General features: G+C 34.6%; 1 protein-coding gene across 6 annotated transcripts in view; it reads left to right on the top strand.

Moving 5' to 3' along the window:
* Rpap2 (RNA polymerase II associated protein 2) overlaps positions 1 to 25861 on the top strand; it is a 119350-nt gene that overhangs the window by 21435 nt on the left and 72054 nt on the right. For all 6 annotated transcript variants that reach the window (XR_007104013.1, XM_047518474.1, XM_047518461.1 and 3 more), the window contains 3 exons: positions 1235 to 2165; positions 18613 to 18701; positions 20491 to 20571. Coding sequence is in view for 5 of the 6 variants with exons in the window: in XM_047518474.1 (XP_047374430.1) it covers positions 1235 to 2165; positions 18613 to 18701; positions 20491 to 20571 (1101 nt within the window). In the remaining variant the exon portion in view is untranslated. The remainder of the gene's footprint in view (positions 1 to 1234; positions 2166 to 18612; positions 18702 to 20490; positions 20572 to 25861) is intronic.

Below are 25861 nucleotides of genomic sequence, written 5' to 3'. Positions count from 1 at the left end.
ATGAAATAATATGAAAGTTGAACTGTTTTTTTTTTATCTTTATTTCTTTATTTTTATGTGATGCCTAGGATAGAACACAGTACCTTGCACATGAGAGGCAAGTACTCTACCACTCAACTACAGCCCCAGCCCGTTTTTTTTTTAAATTATACTTTTTTCTTATCCAAGAGATAATTTCCTTGTTATATAGATTAAATTTTAACAAAAAATTACATCTAATGTGGGAAAAATTGCCATTTTTTTCCCATCCATAATCTTGCTTTCAACTTTTTTCTTTTACATTTCCCCAAGGTTTCTTTTTTTTTTTTCAATATTTTTATAGTTGTCGATGGACCTTTATTTTATTTATTTATATGTGGTGCTGAGAATTGAACACAGTGCCCACACATGCAAAGCAAGCACTCTGCCACTGAGCTACAATTCGAGCCCCCAGGTGTGTTTCTTAATCCAGAAACTTTCTCATCTGAATGTTTTAATAAAAGTTCTAATGTGTGTTTGCTTGAGAACAACTGTTTATCTATCCTTGTTTGTCTCAAGCTGAATTAGCAAAGCTACTCTTTGCCTTTACTCTTCCATATTTCTTTATCTTATTCAAATCTAATCTGAAAATTGGAAATCTTAGCAACAGGGAAAACAATTCTTATTGTTAGCATTCCATTGTAACTCTGGATTTTCAAATTTTATCTTTCCAAATTTTATCTTCTATTGAAAAATGATGATTTTTTTTCAAGTTTATAGTCTGCTATGATTTTATTTATTTTTTTATTCTGTGGAATGTTCTGTTGTACATGATGATGAACCAGAATTAGAAAGCATTTACTCATCTCTTTTTATCAGAGTTCACAAAGTTCCTGTAATTATATTTTTTGAGTGCCTAGTAATGAAATTTTCAAGAGAAAAACCTATTTTTTTAAAGCTACTGAAATAGTCACAAAAACAGCAAATAAAAATCAAAATAATTCAGTAGAATAGACTTTTTAAAAATTTTTTTTCATTTTCCTGGACTTCTTTGACAACTCAAAAATTAGAGGAACAGGCAAAAGGAAGAAAGGTGGAAGGAGAGCTATATCAAATACATATTAGATATAAATAAATGTAGCTTTCTTCTAAAATGTATATATTGGAGTTATAAACAAGGTTATGCCTAAGAAATAAGAATTGGTACCTTGAAAGTTACAAAGTAAAAGTATCATGGAACTTTCCCATTATAATTATTTTATCTTTCCTTTTACAGTGGCCATTCAGGAGAGGAAGTACAGTTATGCAGTAAAGCCATTAAAACATCAGATATTGATAATCCTGGTCATTTTGAAGAGCAATATGAATGTAGTTCTTCTAGCACTTGTAGTGATTGTACCAGTGATAATGAGCAAGACTTTATTTCCTCCATTCTACCAGGAAACAAACCAAATGCAATGGGTACAAGGCCACAGTTGAACCAAAAAAGCATAATGAAAAAGAAAGTTGGTCAAAAAGCTAACTCCAAACACAGAGACAAAGAACAGACAGTAGTAGATGTCACTGAGCAGTTAGGCAATTGTAGATTAGATTGTCAGGAGAAAGCTGTTGCTTGTGAACTTCCTTTACAGAAAGTAAATACTCAGATTTCTTCATATAGTCCTTTGCATGAAAGATTAAAAACTTCAGGAAATTTTGAGAATAAATACATGTCAGAAATAACTTTTGTCGGCATAAGTAAAAAAAGTGCTGATCATTTCAAGACCAAATTTGCCAAATCAAACCAAATTTCTAAGCCAGCCTGTAATTCCATGCAGTTGTGTCCTGAAGTTGCAAAGATGAACTTACTTAAAATTCTAAGAGAGACTTTGATTGAATGGAAGACAGAAGAAACTTTGAAGTTTTTATATGGCCAGAACTATGCTTCTGTGTGTCTGAAATCCTGTCCAGCCTCTCTGGTTAATGAAGAACTTGATGAAGATGACATAAACTCTCCCCCAGATAGTCATTCCCCTGTCTTGGTGGAATCTCAGAATAGCCTGGATGAATCTTTACCTTTCAGAGGCTCAGATGCAGCCATTAAACCACTGCCAAGTTATGAGAACTTGAAAAAAGAAACTGAAACATTAAATCTAAGGATCAGGGAGTTTTATAGAGGACGATATGTTTTGAATGAAGAAACCACCAAATCACAAGACTTGGAAGAGGTATGTCTCAATGATGAGTATCATAATGATGAGTCTCATAATGATGAGTTTTTCCAGGCTGCTAACATTTGGAAAAGTCATCATAACAAATCTTGGAGCAGGAAGAAGAATATTAAAGAGTTCTTGTTAAATTTTCAAAAAGTATTGATTATGGGGTTTTTTTGGCGGTACTAGGAATTAAACCTAGGGCCTTACATGTGTCAGACAAGGGTTTTACTACCGAATTACATCCCCAGCCCACTAAAAGTTTCTTTGAGATTCTGTCTTTTGGTTTAAAATGCCGTCTCCACTATTGGCATTACAATTTTACAAATGAGTTGAAGTTTTCTCTTAGTAAATTTTCATAAATTGTGTAGTATTTCTCTCTAATGTAAAATTAGCCTAGAAAGGTGAAACATTAAACCAGATTTCTTCAAACTGGTAGAGCATGCCTAGCGTGCATGAGGCTGTGAGTTCACCTCCTAGCACCACAGAAACAACAAAAGCCCAGTTCTTCATTTGATAAGTAAACTCTCTGAAGAAGCTTTTTTCTTTGTTGGTATGTATTGTTGGAGATTTCTCCATGTGATGTTTTTGTTTTATTTACATTGGGATTATATGCAGTAGCATAAACTTACTTGTTGAATAATAAAGTATTTGGACAATATTTGGCCAGCATGCCATTTAAAATATTATTAATGAAAATAATATAATAAAGAGACTTTTTGGGAAAAAATGGATATGGAAAATGGGAGGAGTTCCTTCAGACAGACCTAGATTTGAATATCTGCTGTGTCATTTACTAGCTTTAGGAAAAGTTAGTTTCTTGAGTCTGTTTGCTCATCTGTAAATAGGACTATTAATTGCTTCCCTTACTCAGTTGTTTTAAAAGTAACGTATGTAAAGCATTTATCACAGTGTGTGACATGTGGTTGGTACATGGTAGATAGATATATGTAGAGACTGAATATATCTGCCAAGGTTTAGGAAGGACCTTTTAGTATTTCTGTTACCCATTTTTGGTTGATAGGTCTTGTTTGAGAAATGAAGTCATTTGTCATGAAGAAGAATGGGTAATGTTTTTACCACAAAACTTCGTTACTAAAGATTTCTCAGCAAATATAACTCTAAGTTTAAAAAATACTTTGGATATTTGGAAAGGGGGTAGAAGTGAGAATATAGCAAAAATTTAAAAATTTCTTTCTGTGTGTTTCTCCTAGTCTAGCACCATACTTAAAATCACATCAACTATATTATTGGATAGCATTGAAAACTTATTAAACTGAGAGAAACATTGGTCTCTCTTACATTGTGTATCATGTTTTATCATTTTTGTGCTAGTAAGCCTTAAAAAAAAAAACCTGATACCCCGAAATATACAAGTTTTCCTCTGTTGCATAACATTTTAAAACTTTCATTGACTTATAATGCAAACAGTAAATGGTATAACTTATTGAATATTTAATCACATGTGAACACACCCACACAATCACTACTCAGACCAAATTCATTGTAAGTAAACTATTTACTCCATTTATGCCTGCTCCAAATCTTACCTCTTTATAAAATTACTGGCTGCTATTATAGCACAGATTTGTTTTACCAGTTTTTGAACAGTATATTCTTGGGTATCCCACTTATTTTATGCAATATTATGATTGTGATCCATTTGTATTGTTGCATGTAGCTGTAGTTTATTCTTTTCATTGCTGTGTAGTATTCTCTTATATAAATACAGTTTTCCCTCCATTCCCCAATGGATGCCAGAAATGATATTCTGTATTATGTTTTTTCCTAAACACACATACTTATGATAAAGTCTGATTGGGGGATGTGGCTCAGTGGTAGAGGGCTTGCCTAGTATGTACGAGGCCTTGGGTTCGATCCCCAGCACCACAAAAACAAACAAAAAGTCTAATTGTACATGAAGAGATTGACAACAATGACAGTAAAACAGAACATTTATAATAATTACATAATTATTATAACAATATAAAAGTTATTAAAAGTTACAAACCATAAATACTATTTGTTCTTATAAAAATTGTTATAATAAGAGTTATTTGAATGTAGTCTCTCTCAAAATATCTTGTACTGTACTCACCTTTCTTATGATGATGAGAAATGATACAGTGCCCATATGATGAGATGAAGTGAACTAGTGCTAGACTACATTTGGCCTTCTGACAATATGTTAAGAGAATCACCTGTTTTGGGTGATCCTGGATCATCAGGTCATAGTGATGTCAGTGGTTAGGGATCTTTGATACTTGAAAGTATCTTTTGCTGAAACCTTTTGGAAGAACGTTAAAATCAGAAGTTGTCTCTTCAACTCATTAAAGTGTGGCTGCAGAGGTTGCAGTCCTTCAGCAATCACAAGGGTGACTTTAATGCTGTGTTCCATCCAAGGATCATAATCCCTAATTTTGTCCTTTAATGTTTGTGCAATTTGAAACACTTGAGCAAATTTTAGTAATGACCATATTGCTGATTCTACTTCCATTTCCTCATCTTCCTCTTGTTCTGTAGATGATTCAACAAGTTCTTCCTCATTTGTTAGTACTTTTTTGTAGCTTTCATTGTTTCCATTTTTTCACTAAACATGTTGAAAAATCCTTCTCCACCAACTTGCCTTTACCATATGAATGATATTCCTAACTTCATCAATCCCTGAAGGGCCTTTAAAATCATTTACAGCTTCACTCTGTCATTTCCTCCAGCAGGCATTTATAATTTCTGGCTTTTACTCATTTATTATAACTTTGATGAATGTTATTAAGTCAGCAATAGCAAATGATTTCCAGGACTATAATATGTCCAGATTAAGGTCTGCATCAATTGATGATCAAATACCAGGTCAACTGCCAGGGTGTTTCTGGCCTTAGGAAACCAAATAATGCCCTAGTGAAGGACCTGAAACCATGAGGTGGTATCTCCAGGTAAAAACACAACCCCACAACCGTGACATTTCCATTTTCAGGGCAAACAAATTCAGAATGGGCAGGTGCATTGTCTTTTACTTATAGGATTTTAAATTCCAACCTGTTCTCTTCTAAGCCTTTTTTTTTTTTTTTTTTTTAAACTTCTTAGATGTAGTGTCAGTGAAACCATCCCACAAACAAGATGTCTACCACCCACACTTTCTGATTGTGCTATGAGAAGAAGGGCAGATAACTTTTGCTTTCTTTTTGAGAGCAGATGGGTTCTTGGCTCTGTACATTAAAGTTGGCTTTATTATATGCCCTACAGCATTGCCACATAGTGCCAAAGTAATCTGTCCTTCAATGTTTTATGCACTGGTGCCACCTGTGCACTTTTAGGAAGGTAGGCATCTTTTTTCAGAAAAGTACTGTTTTGTAACAATTTAAAACTTGCTTTTAATGACATCCTTTCTTCTTAATTCTGCTGAAAATGTGGCAGCAGGTTTCTTCATTGGCAGATGCTCCTTCTCCAGTAACTTTTATATTCGTCATTCCAAACCTATCCCCGAATCTGTCTTGCCATCCCTTATTTACAGTAAATGGCTTGGTGTCACTCGTTTTAGGAGATTCTTGCTAAAGTACTCGTATAGGCTCCATGTTTTATAGCACAATAAGTTGCTCTCAGTCAGAACACATTGTCTGTTTCTTGGTTCTGTTTCTCGTTCTAATCACAAGCCTTTTCCATCTTAACTAAGCAGTTACATGCACTGTGGCTTTAACTTGTGCAGTTTGTGGTATGACAGCAAAAGTAGTGTGAATTTCATTTTTCTTCATAATTTTGCAAATAAAATTTGTTCTTATTATAGATCTTAATTTTAGCACACAATTTTTTTTTCTTAAGTTCAGAACTTTCACCTTTTCACTTAAGTACTTTACAGCTTCTCTTTGTCTTAAATTGATTTGCTCCATTACTACTCTTGCACTTTGGGACCATTATTAAGTAAAATAAGGGTTACTTGATTACAAGCTCTGCAGTACCACCACAGTCTACCTCATAATCAAGCAACTACTAAGTGACAAACAGGCTAGGGTAGCATATGTAATCTGGATATGCCAGAAAGAGGGATGATTCACATCCTGTGCTGGATAGAGCAAAATCATACTACTTAGAACAGTGCACAGTTTAAAACTTACCATTTCTTTATTTCTGAAAATTTCCACTTAATATTTTTTAAGTAGCTCCAATATTTATTTATTTGTTTATTCACTCATTCATTCATTCATTCATTCATTTAAACCCAGTGTCTCACACATGCTAGGCAAGCGCTCTACCACTGAGCCACAACCCCGGCCCCTATTTAATATTTTTAGACCATGACTGACCACAGGTAATGGGCATCATGGAAAGTGAAACCCTGGATAAGGGGAACTACCACAATTTTTTTTTTATGTCAATGGACATTTAGACTGTTTCCAGTTTAGGGCTATTATAAAATGTGCTGTAATGAACTTTCTTATATGTCTGACTTCTAATTTGCATGCAGTTCTGAAGGATAAGGGTCTAGTATTGGAATTGCTAAGTCACAGAATATGCATATATGCAATTATGTTAAATAATGCCAGTTTTTCAAAATGGTTGTACAGGTTTATATTACCAGTGTCTGAGGGTTCCTTTATTTTTTTCTTTCCTGGCATTTGCTATTGTTAGTTTTAGCCATTCTGGTACTATTGCTTGATGTTATAGTACATTTGTCTGATTAATGAGTAGAGCACTTCCACGTTCATTGCTTTAAACAGTTACTTATTGACCATTTGGAGAGTCTTATGAAGTACCTGTTGAAGTCTTTGTTCCATTTACCTATTAAAATATCTGGATTTTTAAAAACTGATTTGTAGAAATTCTTTATATGTCCAGGATTCAAGCTCTTTTTCAGTTATATGTACTACAGCTGTCTTTCACTCGGAGACTTACCCTTTCTATCTCTTGACTCCAGTGTTGTAATCATTCCCTTTAGTAACATTTTTATGAAATCTTTTCTTAGTTCACATTGTTTTGTCTTCTGGATGCTTTATTGTTTTCATATGTAGAACTGTCCTTCATCTGGAAGTGAGTTTGTTTTTTTGAGAAGTATGGTTGGATGTCATTCCTTTGCCATATGGATATCCAGTTTACCCATAGTGTGTATTAAAATGAGTCTCCTTTTCCCCAATGCTTTACAGCTATGGTGTGAACCTTGTCAAAATAAAATGTTTATAAATGTGTGGGTTAATTGGTCTATTTCTGTACCTCTGAGCTAAAACTATGCTGATTATGGTAGCATTATAGTAAGTTTTAATATATGATCGATCCCTCCATCCAAAGATTGCCCTGACCGTTCTCTTTTTTTTTTGCCTTATAAATTTTAAAATCAGTTTATCACATTACAGATTGGGAAGGGAACTGCTGGGACTTTTATTGGGGTCACATCTAATTTGTATGTAAATCAGTTTGGAGAGAATTGACATCTTTTTTTTTTAAATTTTTTTTTATTTTTTTATTTTTTTACATTTACATAGGGTAATGATGTTTATTTTATTTTTCCCCTCCCCCCACCCCTCCCACCCCTCTTTTCCCTCTACACAGTCCTTCTTTCCTTCATTCTTGCCGCTCTCCTTAGCCTAACTCTAAACCTAACCCTAAACCTAATGCTAGCCCCTCCCACCCCCCATTATATGTCCTCATCCGCTTATCAGCGAGATCATTCGTCCTTTAGTTTTTTGAGATTGGCTTATCTCACTTAGCATGATATTCTCCAATTTCGACCATTTGCCTACAAATGCCATAATTTTATCATTCTTCATTGCGGAGTAATATTCCATTGTATAAATATGCCACAGTTTCTTTATCCATTCATCAACTGAAGGGCATCTAGGTTGGTTCCACAATCTGGCTATGGTGAATTGAGCAGCAATGAACATTGATGTGGCTGTATCTCTGTAGTATGATGATTTTAAGTCCTTTGGGTATAGGCCAAGGAGTGGGATAGCTGGGTCAAATGGTGTTTCCATTCCAAGCTTTCTGAGGAATCTCCACACTGCTTTCCAGAGTGGCTGCACTAATTTGCAACCCCACGAGCAATGTATGAGTGTTCGTTTTTCACCACATCCTCGCCAACACCTATTGTTGCTTGTATTCTTGACAATCGCCATTCTAATTGGGGTGAGATGAAATCTTAGGGTAGTTTTGATTTGCATTTCCCTTATTACTAGGGATGTTGAACATTTTTTCATATATCTGTTGATTACTTGTACATCTTCTTCTGTGAAGTGTCTGTTCATTTCCTTAGACCATTTGTTGATTGGATTATTTGTATTCTTCGTGTAGAGTTTTTTGAGTTCTTTATAGATTCTGGAAATGAGCGCTCTATCTGAGGTATGGTTGGCAAAGATATTCTCCCACTCTGTAGGCTCTCTCTTCACATTTCTGATAGTTTCCTTTGCTGAGAGAAAGCTTTTAAGTTTGAATCTATCCCAGTTGTTGATTCTTGCTTTTATTTCTTGTGCTATGGGAGTCCTGTTAAGGAAATCTGATCCTGAGCCAACAAGTTGAAGATTTGGACCTACTTTTTCTTCTATAAGATGCAGGGTCTCTGGTCTGATTCCGAGGTCCTTGATCCATTTTGAGTTGAGTTTTGTGTAGGGTGAGAGATAGGGGTTTAATTTCATTCTATTGCATATGGTTTTCCAGTTTTCCCAGCACCATTTGTTGAAGAGGCTATCTTTTCTCCATTGCATATTGTTGGAACCTTTGTCTAGTATGAGAAAATTGTATTTATTTGGGTTTGTGTCCATGTCCTCTATTCCGTACCATTGATCTACCTGTCTATTTTGGTACCAATACCATGCCATTTTTGTTACTATTGCTTTGTAGTAGAGTTGAAGATCTGGTATTGCAATACCCCCTGCTTCGCTCTTGCTACTGAGGATTGCTTTAGCTATTCTAGGTTTTTTATTCTTCCAGATGAATTTCATAATTGCTTGCTCTATTTCTGCAAGGTACATCATTGGGATTTTAATTGGAATTGCATTGAATCTGTATAGCACTTTAGGTAGTATTGCCATTTTGACAATATTAATTCTGCCTATCCAGGAACATGGGAGATCTTTCCATCTTCTAAGGTTTTCTTTAATTTCTTTCTTTAGTGTTCTGTAGTTCTCATTGTAGAGGTCTTTCACCTCTTTTGTGAGATTGATTCCCAAGTATTTTATTTTTTTCGATGCTATTGTGAATGGGGTAGTTTTCCTAATTTCTCTTTCTGAAGATTCATCACTTTTGTATAAAAATGCATTGGATTTTTGAGCATTGATCTTGTAACCTGCTACTTTACTGAATTCACTTATGAGTTCTAAAAGTTTTCTGGTGGAATTTCCAGGTTCCTCTAAATATATAATCATGTCATCAGCGAACAGGGATAGTTTGAGTTCTTCTTTTCCTATTCGTATCTCTTTAATTTCTTTGGTTTGTCTGATTGCTCTGGCTAGAGTCTCAAGGACGATGTTGAATAGAAGCGGTGAAAGAGGGCATCCCTGCCTTGTTCCAGTTTTTAGGAGGAACGCTTTCAGTTTTTCACCATTTAGAATGATATTAGCCATGGGCTTAGCGTAGATTGCCTTTATAATGTTTAGGAATGTTCCCACTACCCCAATTTTTTCTAGTGTTTTGAGCATGAAGGGATGCTGTATTTTATCAAATGCTTTTTCTGCATCTATTGAAATAATCATGTGATTCTTAACTTTAAGTCTGTTGATATGGTGAATGACATTTATTGATTTCCGAATGTTGAACCAACCTTGCATCCCTGGGATAAAACCCACTTGATCGTGGTGCACTATCTTTTTAATATATATTTGTATGCGATTTGCTAAAATTTTGTTGAGAATTTTTGCGTCGATATTCATTAAGGATATTGGTCTGAAATTTTCTTTCCTCGATGTGTCTCTGTCTGGTTTAGGTATCAGGGTGATATTGGCTTCATAGAATGAGTTTGGGAGAGTTCCCTCCTCTTCTATTTCATGGAATAGTTTGAGGAGTATTGGAATGAGCTCTTCTTTAAAGGTTTTGTAGAACTCGGCTGAGAACCCATCTGGTCCTGGACTTTTCTTTGTTGGTAGGCTTTTGATGACCTCTTCTATTTCATTGCTTGAAATTGGTTTATTTAAGTTGTGTATGTCCTCCTCGTTCAGTTTAGGTAGTTCATATGTCTCTAGAAATTTGTTGATGTCTTCGAGGTTTTCTGTTTTGTTGGAGTATAGATTTTCGAAATAGCTTCTAATTATGTTTTGTATTTCAGTCGTGTCTGTTGTGATATTTCCTTGTTCATTCCGAATTTTAGTAATTTGAGTTTTCTCCCTCTTTCTCTTTGTTAGTGTGGCTAGGGGTTTATCAATTTTATTTATTTTTTCAAAGAACCAACTATTTATTTTGTTAATTTTTCCAATTGTTTCTTTTGTTTCGATTTCGTTGATTTCGGCTCTGATTTTAACTATTTCCTGTCTTCTACTACTTTTGGTATTGATCTGCTCTTCTTTTTCTAGTGCTTTGAGCTGTAGTGTTAAGTCGTTTATTTGTTGATTTCTACTTCTTTTTTTGAATGCACCCATGAAATAAATCTTCCTCTAAGTACTGCTTTCATAGTGTCCCAGAGATTTTGATATGATGTGTCTTTGTTCTCGTTTACTTCTAAGAATTTTTTTATTTCCCTCCTGATGTCTTCTGTTATCCATTCATCATAGAATAGTGTATTATTTTGTCTCCAGGTATTGGAGAAGTTTCTGTTTTTTATTCTGTCATTTATTTCTAATTTCAATCCATTATGATCTGATAGAGTACAAGGTAGTATCTCTATCTTCTTGTATTTGCTAACAATAGCTTTGTGGCATAAAATATGGTCTATTTTAGAGAAGGATCCATGTGCTGCTGAGAAGAAAGTGTATTCGTTCTTTGTTGGATGGTATATTCTATATATGTCCGTTAAGTCTAAATTGCTGATTGTGTTGTTGAGATCTATAGTTTCTTTATTCAATTTTTGTTTGGACGATCTATCCAGTGGTGAGAGAGGTGTGTTAAAATCGCCTAGTATTATTGTGTTGTGGTCTATTTGATTTCTGGAATTGAGAAGGATTTGTTTGACGTACGTGGATGAGCCAATGTTCAGGGCATAGATATTTATGATTGTTATGTCTTGCTGATTTATGCTTCCCTTAAGCAGCATGTAATGTCCTTCTTTATCCCTTCTGATTAGTTTTGGTTTGAAGTCCACATTATCTGAGATGAGGATGGATACTCCAGCTTTTTTGCTGTGTCCGTGTGCATGGTATGTTTTTCCCCATCCTTTCACCTTTAGTCTATGGGTGTCTCTTTCTATGAGATGAGTCTCTTGCAGGCAGCATATTGTTGGATTTTTCTTTTTAATCCAATCTGCCAGTCTGTGTCTTTTGATTGATGAATTCAGGCCATTAACATTCAGGGTTATTATTGTGATATGATTTGTATTCCCAGTCAATTGACTGATATTTGTTTTTGACATGATTTGGTTTCTCCTTTATTTGGCTATTCCTTTAGGCTAACGCCTCCTGTTGCTGATTTGCATCGTTGTTTTTCATCTCTTCCTCATGGAATATTTTGCTGAGAATGTTCTGTAATGCTGGCTTTCTTTTTGTAAATTCCTTTAGCTTTTGTTTATCATGGAAGGATCTTATTTCATCGTCAAATTTGAAGGTAAGTTTTGCTGGGTATAAGATTCTTGGTTGGCATCCGTTTTCTTTCAGGGCTTGGTATATGTTGTTCCAGGCCCTTCTAGCTTTTAGGGTCTGGATTGAAAAATCTGCTGATATTCTTATTGGCTTCCCTCTGAATGTAATTTGATTCTTTTCTCTCGCGGCCTTTAAAATTCTGTCTTTATTTTGTATGTTAGGTATTTTCATAATAATGTGCCTTGGTGTGGGTCTGTTGTAATTTTGTATGTTTGGAGTTCTATAAGCCTCTTGTACTTGGTTTTCCATTTCATTCTTCAGATTTGGGAAATTTTTTGTTATTATTTCATTGAATAGATTGTTCATTCCTTTGGTTTGTTTCTCTAAGCCTTCCTCAATCCCAATAATTCTTAAATTTGGCCTTTTCATGATATCCCATAATTCTTGTAGATTCTGTTCATGATTTCTTACCATCTTTTCTGTTTGGCCAACTTTGCTTTCAAGATTAAATAATTTGTCTTCAGTGTCTGAGGTTCTGTCTTCCAGGTGTTCTATCCTATTAGTTATGCTTTCTATGGAGTTTTTAACTTGGTTTATTGTTTCCTTCATTTCAAGTATTTCAGTTTGTTTTTTTTTTCAGTATCTCTAACTCTTTATTGAAATGATCTCTTGCTTCCCGTATTTGGTCTTTTAACTGTTGATTGGTGCGATCATTTAATGCCTGCATTTGCTCTTTCATCTCCTCCTTCAATGCCTGCATTTGCTCTTTCATCTCCTCATTAGCTTCCCTGATCGTTTTAATTACGTACATTCTGAACTCCCTTTCTGACATTTCTTCTGCTGTGCTGTCATTGGGTTTTATTGATGTAGTATCTAGGTTTGTTTGGGACATTTTCTTCCCTTGTTTTCTCATATTGGTCAGTTGTCAGTGGGACCCTGAGATATTGCAGTTTTCCGCTACTGGCTTATAGTGTTCCAGTAGATTTCCAGTGTATCACCTCCCAGCCTTCAGTAGCCTGATGTCTTGGAGGAATCTGATAAAGCAGCTCATCCGAAGAAAACTGCCCCTAGCCCCCTACTGGTTCCACGGTTTGGAACTGGCTCTGTGCGGAAATGCTCTCACTGTGGGCCCGCGCCGTGCAGCTGGCCGTGTGGGAGGAGCCCACTGCCGGAGTGTGGAAGGCTACCTTGGGAAGACTCTAGCTGCCCTGCCCGGCTCCAATAAGCCACCTCTATCTGGGCCTGCCACCCGGGCCGAGCTTTACCCAGTGGGCAGACTCACCCGTGGCTCTATTTCAGTCCGAGTCTCTCAATGCCTCCCCTTCTTAACTCCTGGGTTCTGGAGCGACTGGGGGTGCAGTCTCCCTCTAGGCCGCCATCTTGGATCGCCCCGTGAAGAGAGCCTGCAGCCGGAGTGGGCAGAGCCGCCTGAAGAGGTCTCTGGCTGCCCTGCCCTAATCCCAGAGGCTGTTTGCGGATCGCGGCTCTCCGCTGGTTCGTTGCCGGAGTACGCTGTGCTGCAGGGGCTCCGGGACTCGGAGCTTGTTCTGGTCAGAAAGGCTCTCACTAGCGGGCCAGTTCCATTCCGAGAACCTGGAGAAGCTGGCTGTGTGGGCGGCGCCCACCGCAGGAGTGCGCAGGGCTGCCTGTGAATGACTCTAGCTGCCCTGCCCGGCTCCGATAAGCCACCTCTATCTGGGCCTGCCACCCGGGCCGAGCTTTGCCCAGTGGGCAGACTCACCTGTGGCTCTATTTCAGTCCGAGTCTCTCAATGCCTCCCCTTCTTAACTCCAGGGTTCTGGAGCGACTGGGGGTGCAGTCTCCCTCTTGGCCGCCATCTTGGATCACCGAGAATTGACATATTTACAGTATAGTCTTCAACTTGTGAACAAGTATGACTTTCCTTTTATTAAAATCTGCTTTAACATTGTTTAGTAATCATAGTTTTTACATAGAGATCTTAAACATGTTTTGTTTCACTTATTCCTAAGTATCTGGTTCCTATATGATACTGTAAATGATATCATTAAAATTTTTTTCCCAAATAGTTTTTATGTAGAAAATCAATTTTTGTGTATTGACCCTGTTAGACTATTTAAATTATGAATTATGATAACTTATGATAATTAGTACTAATAATTTTTCTGTAGGGCTGGGGTGTAACTCAGTAGTACAGTGCTTGCATACCATACATGAGGGGGTTCAATCACCAGCATTTTTCCCCCTCCATACCAATCCTTATTCCCAGTGTTTCTTTTTTTTTTTTTTGCCTTATTCCACTGGTTTAGACATCCAGGACATTGGGTTTCCTTGTCTCATTCTGTCTCAGAGCAATGCTTTAAATATTTTACCACTAAGTATTTTTGTTTAAACTTACTTATGGATTCCCCTTCAACTGTTTATTGATATTTCCTTCTGTTTCTAGTTCACTAATAATTATTATCATGAGTGGATATCGAATCTTACTAGGTATTTTTCATGTGCTTTTTAAGATGTTCATTTGAGAGATTTTTCTCATAATTGCATTTATTTTTACTATTAAATCCACCTTACATCCTTATAATAAAATCAACTTGATTGAGCTCTGGTAACCTTTTTTATATAATATAGAATTTGGTCTCCTAATATTGGCTTCCATATTTTTGCATATATCTTTACACTGAGAGATTGGTCTGTGAATCAGTCATGGTGTCATAAAACAGAGGGTCAAATTAAGTAATTTGAGGATTAATAGAGGCTGTTTAAAAAAAAAAATGTGGTCTACTTTGGCAACCCTCACCCTTCCTGAATCTGAAGGGAAAAAGCCAGACTTGATCTCCACGTGTTGGATCAAGGAAGTTATACATATAGTGGACCTAGAGGGAAGAGGAGTCAGGTCGTTTCCCTCATGTGATTCTCCTCTGTCATTCAATTTCTTGTTCTCCATTTGCAAAGCCCAAATAAAAGCCAGAGAACCAGGAAACCCATTAATGGCAGCCCACAGTTCACCCTTCTGAAATGGAAGGGTTAAAAAGAAAAGGTGAAAATGAATCAGAATTAAGATACCTGATAGAACCTATAATTTTCCTTTTTTATAATGTCAAGGTTTGGTTGTAATCATTTAGTAAAAAGTTGGAAAATGTTCCTTTTCTGAAAGAGTTTGAGTAAAATTGATGTTATTTCCTTAAATCTTTAGAGTATTACACATTTAACTGTTTTCTTATGGTTTTTTAAAAACTTTATGAACATTTTCTGAAACACAAATAATACAATGTTGTATTATACAAAGCGTGATCCATAGTACCATCAGCATCACCTAGGAGCTTGTTACCAAATAAGTATCTGCTTTTTAACAAGCTTCACAGAGGATATATATGTGTATTAACATTTGAGAAGCACTATTGTTTTTTGTTGTGTTTTAGTCTGTTCATTCTCTCAGTTGGTAACAGTCGAATTAAAATCTCGCTGTAATTATGGATTATTTCTCCTTTTAATTTCTATTTTAATTCTACTTTGCCTTTAATACTTTTTTTAAGTATATATTTATTTTTAGTTGTAGTGGACACAATACCTTTATTTTATTTAATTTATGTGGTGCTGAGGATCAAACCCAGGGCCCCACTTAATGCTAGGCGTGGATACTACTGCTGAGCCACAACCCCAGCCCTGCCTTTAATACTTTGAGACTGTTGTTGGGTGTAAACATAAGATTGTGTGTCTTTGAGGTTAGTTGAACCTCTTGTCATTATGGAATAACCTTTCTCTCTATTGCTTCTTTTGCCCGTACACTTAGATTTGTTAACCTTCCTGTGTTAGTGTTTTCAAGGATTATGTCCAGACCAATAATCTTTGCCACTTAGTCATTTGCATTTAATGTCATAATTGATATATTTGAGTTATATACCACGTGTCCTGGGTTTCTCCTCTCCTACACTCCCACTTCTTTCTTTCTTTTTAAGAATTTAACCTTCAATTTTTGTTTGTTTTTTATGTGGTGCTAAGAATCCAACCCAGTGCCTCACCCATTCTAGGCAAGTGCTCTACCACTGAGCTCCTCTCTCTTGATTTCTTTTGGGTTGTTTGTCATGATTTATTCTATTAGTCTGTATTATCTTGTTTTTATATACTCTTTTACTAATGATTAAATAGATACCCTAAAGGTTAAAACCTGAATCCTTGTCTTATTAAAGATAATATAAATTAATATGTTCATCGCTTCTTGGACATTTAGTACCTTAGAATATGTAACTCCATTTATCACCTCTTGCTATTATTGCTTATTATTTTCTCTCTACATTTTAAATTATTAATTTATTAATAGTATAACAGTTAACACATTTAACAATTATTTGTAGCTCATACTCAGTTGGATTTACCCAATTTAATTACTTCAGTGGTTTTTCATTCCTTCCTACTTCACTATTTATCCATCTATGAACAGTTGCCCTGTGCCTAAAAAAAGAATTCTTTATTTCTTAACTTCTTTTTTTTTTTTTTTTTTTTTTGCAGTACTGGTGATCGAACTCAGGGCCTTGTGTTTGCAAGGCAAGCACTCTACCAGCTGAACTATCTCCCCAGCCCAATTCTTTATTTCTTTTAGCCTCAGTTTGTTAATGAATTTTCTCATTTTTGTTTATCAGAAAATTCTTTATTTTACTTGACCATTTGAAAGATATTTTTCTAAGTATTGAGTTCTAGATTAGCAGTTACTTTCTTTCATCCCATTAAAAATATCATTCTCTTTTCCTTTGACTTCTTTTCTCTTATTGCAGCTACTTTGAAAAATGTAATTATTTTTTACCTCTAACTACTTTTAAGATTTTTTTTTTGGTCTTTGTTTATTATCAGTTATACAATACTTAGTTGTGATTATATTCCTTTGTGTATTTTTTCTTCTTTTGGCTGTTGTAAATTTGAATCTGTGACTTGATTTGTTTTCACTAGTTCTGAAATGTTCTATTTTTATCTCTTACAACACTGCTTCTACCTTGTTCTCCTTCTCTTCTGTACTTGGTACTGATTACAGATATATTAGTCTTTTTCAAGGACTGGGAGTGTAACTCTGGGTGCAAGCCCCAGCACCAAAAAAACAACAAACACACACACACACACACACACACACACACACACACACACACATTAGTCCTTTTCACTGTATCTTCCACGTCTTTATTTTTTTAATGCTTTGCACTGCAGAGGGTGTCAGCTTCGTTCTGGGTATTTTCCTGGATGTATTCTCTCATCAGTCATTTCTACTATGCTATTAAACCTATCCATTTGACTTCTTACTTTTAAATGTATTTTTCAGTTCTGTAATTTTCATTTGGCTCTTTTATATAGTTTCTAGTTCCCTGCCAAATTTTTCAACATTGTCATTGTTCTTCAGATATGTTAAACATAATTATTTTAGGTAGCTTTTTCATTTCTGTGCCAAAAAATTTGACAGGAACAACTTAGAGGAAGAAAAGTTTATTTTGGCTCATGCTTTCAGAGGTTTACTGCACAGTCAGCTCCATAACTTTGGGATCCAGGTGAGGCAGAACATGTGGCAAAGGAAAGCAACTCAGGACATAGCAACCAGAAAGCAAAGAGAGACCTCTGCTAATCAGGGACAAAAATATAAACCCCAAAGGCACATCCCCAGTGACGTATGTTCTCCAGCCATATCCTACCTGCCTCAATTTACCTAATCCACATCAATGGATTAACTCATTGATTAACTTATATCTCATAATTTAATCATTTCACTTCTGAACTTTCTTCCATTATCTCATGCATGAACTTTTGGGAGACACCACATAGCCAAATCTTAATATTCCACCCCTATCCCCCAGAAGCTCATGCCCATCTCACAATGCAAAATACATTTTGTTCATTTCCAACTTAACAGTTATAGTGTTGCCTAAAATACAAATTCCAAATCTCATCTGAGACTCAAGGCAAACTCTTGACTGTGAACCAAGATCAAAAACAAATTACATATATCAATATATAATTACACAGAATAAGCATTTCCATTCCAGAAGAGAGAAATGGGATTAAGAAGAAGAGATGGGACCAAAGCAAGCCTGAATTCCAACTGGGTAAAAATGTTCTATAGTTCTACATCCAGCATCTGGGGTACATGGCAATATTACCTCCAAAGGACTTGTGTTGCTCTGCCCCTATGGCCTTGCTGGTTGCAACCCATGTGATCTCTCTCTTGGCTTTTCTCTGCTGTGTCTTGAACCCAGGGCCTCATTCAGGCCATTTAATTTTTATCAGAAAATTTGGTCAGGTTCTTGGTTTCTAAATTACCTCTTCCAGAATTAGTTAATGCTGTCTCTTGAATCACCTTCCCCAGAATGTTAGCCCATAGTTTTTACTGCCTTGTTAGCTTTCTGATGCTTTAAAACAAATGCAAGGGTGTTTCTTTCCTCCCCAGTTTCCTCAGTTCTTGCAGTAAGGATTGGTTTGAATTATATTGTCTGCCATTTTGGGAAGCAAAACTTCCCACAATATATTTTATAATATCTGCTAATTTTTGTCTTTTAATCCCACATTTGTATTCTGTAAACTTAGCAGAATACATTTATATCCTTGTATACATTTTCTCATTTAATAAAGGAGGTATTAATGTCCCTATTATACAGATGAGAAAACTTTCAAAAGAAAACAAATGACTCAAGTAAGCAATGACTCAAGCTGAGCTGATACTCAAATTTAAATCTTTTACATCTCAAGTCTAGTTTATTTCCTTTTATGTCACAGATGTAAACTTTTGTGCTTAATGTTTATTGTTCTACTTATACAAGAATGTCAATTCATTATTCTTTTTTGTTTTGTTGAAAAATGAGATTCAGCATGAATCCACCTTTCCACTGATAGATTCAAGTTCCCAGAACCAGATTAGAAAACGAATCGTTCTTGAAAAATTGAGCAAAGTGTAAGTATATAATTGCCATCCCAGTTTTGTAATATTTTAAAATTAATGTTATGAGTTCATATTTGTAAATACTATCTTTGAATTTTAAACATTTTGAAAAATAGGAAAAATTTACATGGATGTCTTCACTTGAAAATTTTATATTTTTAAGTTATATCCAGGAAATAATAAATTTTATGTAGAAGACACAGAGGAACACCGTGGATTCTATACTACCTTACTCTCTCTTAATAATTCAGTGAAGTCAGGGAAAAATTATCAAAGCTAGACCATTTAAATACTGATTTGTGGTTAATGTGTCATGTTAGTTTCATATGTGAATAAGAGGTTGTTAAAGTTTTAAAGGTCTGTTAACTCACTCTACCTACATATTCATAGAATCGTTTCACACTCAACAACTTTTTTTGTTCAACTCAACTTTTCACGTCAAGCTTCCTGTGGCAGAAATGATTTTCTTATAATTAGCCCAAACATAAATAACACAAAAATTGCTATTTTGGTTTCTTGTGAAAAGGGATTGAAATCTTTTTTCCATAGATGTGAGGGCTATCTTGAACTTTTCAGGCTGCATGTTTTTTCTTTAGCAGAAAACATAGAAAAGTGTGTCAATCATTGTTTCAGAACTTTGTAAATAAAGAGAAGTCTTAATTTTGTAGTAGTTTGAAAATAAAAATGTATTTTCTGGAAGTCATAATGTTTTGAGCATTTGAGTTATTACAAGTATTACTTGTGATATAATAGGAAGTAAGATAATCTTGCTTTAAAGTATATACTTCTGAAACCACACTTGAAATCCTTTTTAATTTGCTTTGTATATTGACTTGGTAATGTATAAAAAACTGAATCAAAAGGAACTACTGTAATTTTTACATTTTAAATACATGTTTAATACTCATTTATTACCTGTTGTGGGTTAGGCCCTCCATATACAGTAAATCTGTTAATAGTTTTGCCTTTTATATGATCTTCATACTTGCATATATGTTTCTGTGCAATATTAATGTATAAAGCAGTATAAGAGACTATCTGATTTACAGTACAGAAGATCTTTGACTTTAGTTACACAGATTTTTGAAAGCTGGGTTAGATTATACATACTGATAATGATGTTATTATTACTTTTCTATTCTGGAACACTTTTTAAAAGGATAATGCTTGCTGGAGAATATTTAACAATACAGAAATAGTATAAAGAAGGAAATGAAACTCAAATCACCTATAATCCCACCACTCAATGATAATCATTATTAATATTTTGATGTTTATCCCTGACATATATGTATGGTGTATGTATATTAATTCCCTTTGGTTCCCTCTGTTGTAACATAGAATGAATGAAATGTTTGATATGTAATATTTATCATATACAAAAGCATTACATGTTTTTATAAAAATGGGATAATGCTATGTGTGCATTTTTCACTTAACATTTATCATATCTTTCCATATTTTATAAACGATTGGCTCAAAGAATATTCACAATTAAAATGTTAAGATATATTGTCAAATTGTTCTTTAGATAAGAAAAACTAAGAACCAAAATACAGATGGCCAAAATGATTTTGCATTTCAGTGCTTTACTCTGTAGCTAGCAGAGTATAAAGTTACTATGAAATGTTTCCTTTTGACTTCTCACCAGTCATAATCTAGTTTAACTGTTTAAAATCATGACTATTTCCACCTAAGTGCCATTATTGCTTTTGGAAGATCCAGAGTTAGGCATGATCCAACATGTTTCAATATAATTAAATTAAATTATAAAAGAAATGTAACTTTTTTTAATTTTCAGATTGCCTGGACTTTTGGGTCCCCTTCAGATTACATTAGGAGATATTTACACTCAACTTAAAAATCTCATCCGAACTTTCAGGTTAGTGTTGTTATTTTAATTTATTTTGACTTTTTTTGTTATTTTGACTTTATTGATTACTGCAGAATCCATTAGCTAAAGACATGAAGAAAGTTAGTGATTTACCTTCAGCTTCTTAGATCTAAATACAATACTGTTTTCTTCTGATCTAAACATTACTTCTTGTCTTCTTTTGAGTGCTTCTACTTATTTGTTCAGGCCTTGGTATATTTCACTTTAGATACTTTATTTTAAGAATAACCTAAAATTAAGAAGGAAAATTTTATTTGTGACAAAAAACCAGTAACATTGTTGGTTTTAGAGAAATAGTAAATATGTATCAGATTACTACCACTATGCTAGGCACTGTGGGCAATAAAAAAGAAACATAATGTCCACCCTCAGAGAAGAACTCTCTTGTGAGAAGATAAGGTGAGTACAGTGAATAATAAAAGATAGTAGGTAACAATACTGAATTGTGTGGAACTGACTTGAAATGTTTAGAACTACAAAGAAAGGGAGAATGGGAATTGATATCAATTGTGAAGTTCTGATTGATAAATGTGCACATAAGGTCACTTTTACTTCATTTTATCTAGGATGTATGTATTTAAAAGTGAGTGTTTAGGTAATAATAAATCTGACATGATTTGTCTAGTAGTTACTAGTTTTGTCACTGTGAATTATAAAAACAATGCAATTTGAAAATCATTAATCACACACAAATTCAGGGATGCCAGTAATGATCCTTATATTGACCTAGTCTTAAGGTTGACTGACTAAAAGCCAAAAAGAAGGTTTAAGCCAAATAGTATGGCCAAGGTGGAACTTCACTTCATCCTTTTTAGTGATGAAGAGAGACAATAGATTTTTAGGTATTCTATACATATCACAGAACCATACATCCAAATGAAAGGAATAACTGTCTACACTAACAGTAAAAATTTGATAAAGTTTGAATAGATATACACAGTGTGGAAACACTAAAGTTTAGGATTCCTTCAGGATTTATCAGGGAGTGAATATTATACTAACATAAAGTTTAACTGAGAAAAGATGAAAATCAGGTACTATTCTTGGTTTCCTTCATTTTTTAAAGGACTTGTCATTCAACTTCCTGCAGACAATGTAATAATTACTATGCTGGACAAATTGATAAAGTCACTGAAGACTCATCAGAAGAGATACTAGAGTTATCTTTTTTTTAAATTATTTTTTAGTTGTAGGTGGAAACAATACCTTTATTTTGTTTATTTACTTTTCTGTGTTGCTGAAGATCGAACGCAATGCCTCACACATGCTAGGCAAGCACTCTACCACTGAGCCACAACTCCAGCCCCTAGATTTCTCTTATCTTGAACTATATATATATTTTTACAAAAACTATTCCAAGGTTCACAGAACTTACCAGAAACACGGAAAAAATGTTAAGCTACCTTAGACATTTCTATTCTAATCAGTGAGGTTTGCTCAAATTTGGAGGCTGATTATAATCACCTGGGGAGCCTTAAATAATTGATACCCATGTCCTATTTTTTCCATTGTCAATCCTAAGGATTCTGATTTAGTTGGTTTGGCATATAGCTACCTAGGTGGTAGTATTTTTTTAATTTGTTTTCTTTAGTTATACATGACAATAGACTGTATTTTGACATATACATACATGGAGATTTTCTTGGAATCTACTGCTCCAGGACATAATGCAGAAAAATAGGGACTAATACCTTACAAATCATTCCAGTTCCTTGGATCTCCTACTCTCTCCCTTCTGCTGCCAGTCATTTTAGAATTTCACCAAATGGACATGATAATAGTGAAATTTCTATTGTAGTGATTCCTCCCAGTTATTTTTCCTCCCTATTTCTAAGGACCTTTTTTCCACCATAGACCACAAAATTATCTGTGAAGTAGTGACTAATTTATTTTCCTTTGTAAGAAAAAAAAATTAAAATGAAAAATATATTCAACTGCCAATGAAGACTTATGTTCAGCACTTTGATAACTAACATTATCATATCCGGTTGTTATAATTTCAGTGAAAACAATGAAACTTGGTACTTTCAATAGATTGTGCTGACTTATGGGTAAATTTTCTTTTTCCTTTAAGGTTACTTATGTCATCAGAATGATTTTTTTTAATAACTGCAGAATTGCCCCATTGTTGCTTGTATATGCCCTAAAATTTGGGTGCTTCATGTTGGAAACCACTTCCTGGACTGTTTCTGATCTTTTGTAGCAGCCATGGTAATAATGACCAATTCATGTCAATACATGTAATCAGTACAGGTCTCACTGTGTGCCAAGCTGTAACTGGCATTTTTTTATGTTGGCTTGAAAAAAAAAATAATGGTATTTTCATTTTACAGAGGACAGATGAGAGGTTAAGTAACTTAAATCATACAACTAGTAGTTGAGTTTTGGCTCCAAATCTAACTATAGAGCCCTTTTTTACCACATCATGCTACCTCTTCTCTTTGTAGATGAAAAGTTAATCGCAAAAGACAGTGTAGAATCAGGCTTTTATAGCACTGTACTCATATTCAGTGAAAGTCCCTTGCTTTGATAGAGAAAGTCAGTTTCCTCTGTACTTGATTTACTATCTGATCACTTTGTTACTTAAATAGACAATTAAAATTACTTTCAGAGGCATGAGTGTATCTCAGTGGTACAGAGGTTCAATCCTCCACACCAAAAAAAAAAAAGAAAAGAAAACTTCTTTTAAACTAGAAATCTAAATAGCAATTTTTTTGGTGGTGCTAGGGTAGATCCCAGGGCCTCATACATGCTAAGCATGCACTCTACTCCTGAGTGCATTCTCTAGAGTAACTATGAAGAAAATCTCCTGGTTTTATCTTCTGTATCTATTGTTACACTGGGCTTTCTCCCTCTATTCTGCAGTCTTTAAAAACGTTCAGATATAGTATGGCTTTGAAAAAAAAAAAAAAAGTGTTTTGTCAATAAAACTTGAATTTGACCTTTAGCAAGTTTTATAAAAGTTAAGGAACAAGGTAATTTAATTAAACCAAATTGAACTTTGAGGTAAGAATGAAAAGACATGATACTATACCTCAATTTTCATTAGCTGAAAATTTTTTTTCTTTGTGTGATAACCCAAAGAGTTACCGAAGTTTACAGCAGGGAATTACTCTTGTCAGGTGGAGAAGATATTGTATCATCAGGGATACCCTCCCTGAAGAAATGACATTAAAATTAAGACATGAAGAATACTTAGGTCATTTAGCTAGGGATGTGGCTCAGTGGTAGAGTATGTGCTTAATATGCAGAAGGCCTAGGATTCAATTCCCCAGTACCACCAAAATTAACACATCTGTCGTTTAAATTGTATTATATCTCCCATTCTCTGAAATGGCAGCCTTACTGATACCAGTAGCCTAAGCATTCATCTAGTTTTCTCATACGTATCAAAGGAGCGTCTTTTACTATGCTAAATGTACCTCAAATCCAGAACCAATAATCTCACCAGACCAAAATCTCAGACTTGGATACTTCTGTTAGGAGAACTTGGAAGACCCAGAGGGGTTTTGGGATTGTTATAAAAAGATTTGTGTAAGAAATGTAGCATTGGTTGTTGCTATAGTCATTAGTATTTTAAAATGTTTAAAAACAAACTCACTCCATTTACATTATTTACATTCTCTAGATGCTAAATGAGAACTATACTTAACCTAAGTTAGCCAAAATGAGAGGCACAATGTTCTTCTGTCTGTAAGAGATGGCTAACAAACGGAAGAGACTTTCAAATGCCCTTTTCCTCTTTTATATATAAACCTTATTATTTTGTCACCTTTTTTTTTTCTGTTATTACTATTACATATATTCCTTCCAGTTACTTTCTCCATTAGTTAATAAAAATAAAAACAAAGACCAGCTGAAATGATGTCATAACCCAGGTTTAGTAGGGGTAGTGTTGAAGATTGGGTTGTGAAGATGAAACATGATTGGGCAGAATTTAATCATTGTCAAAATTTTGATGAGCACATGAGTTTATTTTATAGCTGCTCTAATTTACATATGCTTGAAATTTATTAGGTTATGGGGAAAATAAGACCTAAAAATATGTATTATTATGGTAGGGAATATTATAAAACAATTTAATATTATTTTTTAAATTATTTACTCTTTAGACCTATGGATCAGTCTGTAGCTTTAATAAAAATTACTTAAGTTAGCTTTATTACCTTTTAGAAAATGTCAGTTGCTTAGGATGCAGAATGACCTCTAGTGAGATACCGATTTGAAGTCTCCAGATTTTGACAGAACAGTGTAACTGTAAGCTAGAGTTTCCAGGTAAAACCTCTGAAAAAATGCCATATTGAGGATAGGGAGTAGTTTTGAAAATCTTTCAATCAATATTGCAGTGGGAAAGAGTTGACATAAATAGCTGTATCCTTTTCTATGAAGTGATAACTGATAATAGGAACTTGTAGAACAGTGTGATTCTCAAGCCATTTGTGTATCAGCATTACCTGGGGAGTTTTTAACAACTATAGATTCTTGACTCCACCCCTGGAGATTGACTGTCATTTGACTAGGGTTGAGCTCAGACATTCGTATTTCTAAAAGCCCCCAGATGATTCTCAGCCAGAGTTGAGAGCCTATTTTAGTATCTAAACATGAAGCAACCTTTTTAGTACTCCTTGAAGAATCTTTCCCTAGTGAATAGAGCTGTCCTTTCCACTGAATTGCATAATAGTCTGTTATCTAGATGTTACATTGCTTTCCTGACAGTGTAAAACAAGTTCCATTACAAGCTGCTTGGTAATCAGTGTTAAGGTATGTTTCTATATCAGATTTGAATTAAACTATATTTTGACACAAAGTCCTCTTTAAATTTCATAGGTACTGACTCAAGGTATTTTTTTGTAAAACTGTTGGATTTCAAAGTATTATATTTTGAAAATGTGCTTTTAAATGTTTTCTAACATTATTTTATGTTTGAATTATCACCATACAATAAGTGTATTCATTTAGCATTTGTACTGGAAATTATTTTGACTCCAACAAAAGGAAAAATATGAAAAAAAAATTTTGCTATTCTACTAGTAGAAGTACTTTGAAGTAAAACCAACCCCTTTTATTTGTGTCTAGGAGAGTGATATAGAGAGGTACTCAGTAAATTTTTTGCTGAATAAGTAGATGAATTCTTGAATCATTTCATGACTTCTTTTTTTTTTTTTTTTTTTTTTTTTTTTGCTGGTGCTGGGGATTGAACCCAGGGCCTTGTACATGCTAGGCAAGCTCTCTGTCAACTGAGCTATATCCCCAGCCCCTCATTTCCTGCATTCTTAAA

Source organism: Sciurus carolinensis, chromosome 1 (genome assembly GCF_902686445.1).
Source record: "Sciurus carolinensis chromosome 1, mSciCar1.2, whole genome shotgun sequence".
Lineage (NCBI taxonomy): Eukaryota > Metazoa > Chordata > Mammalia > Rodentia > Sciuridae > Sciurus > Sciurus carolinensis.
The sequence above is the reverse complement of the archived record's forward strand: the minus strand, read 5'-3'. Positions and strand labels throughout refer to the sequence as shown.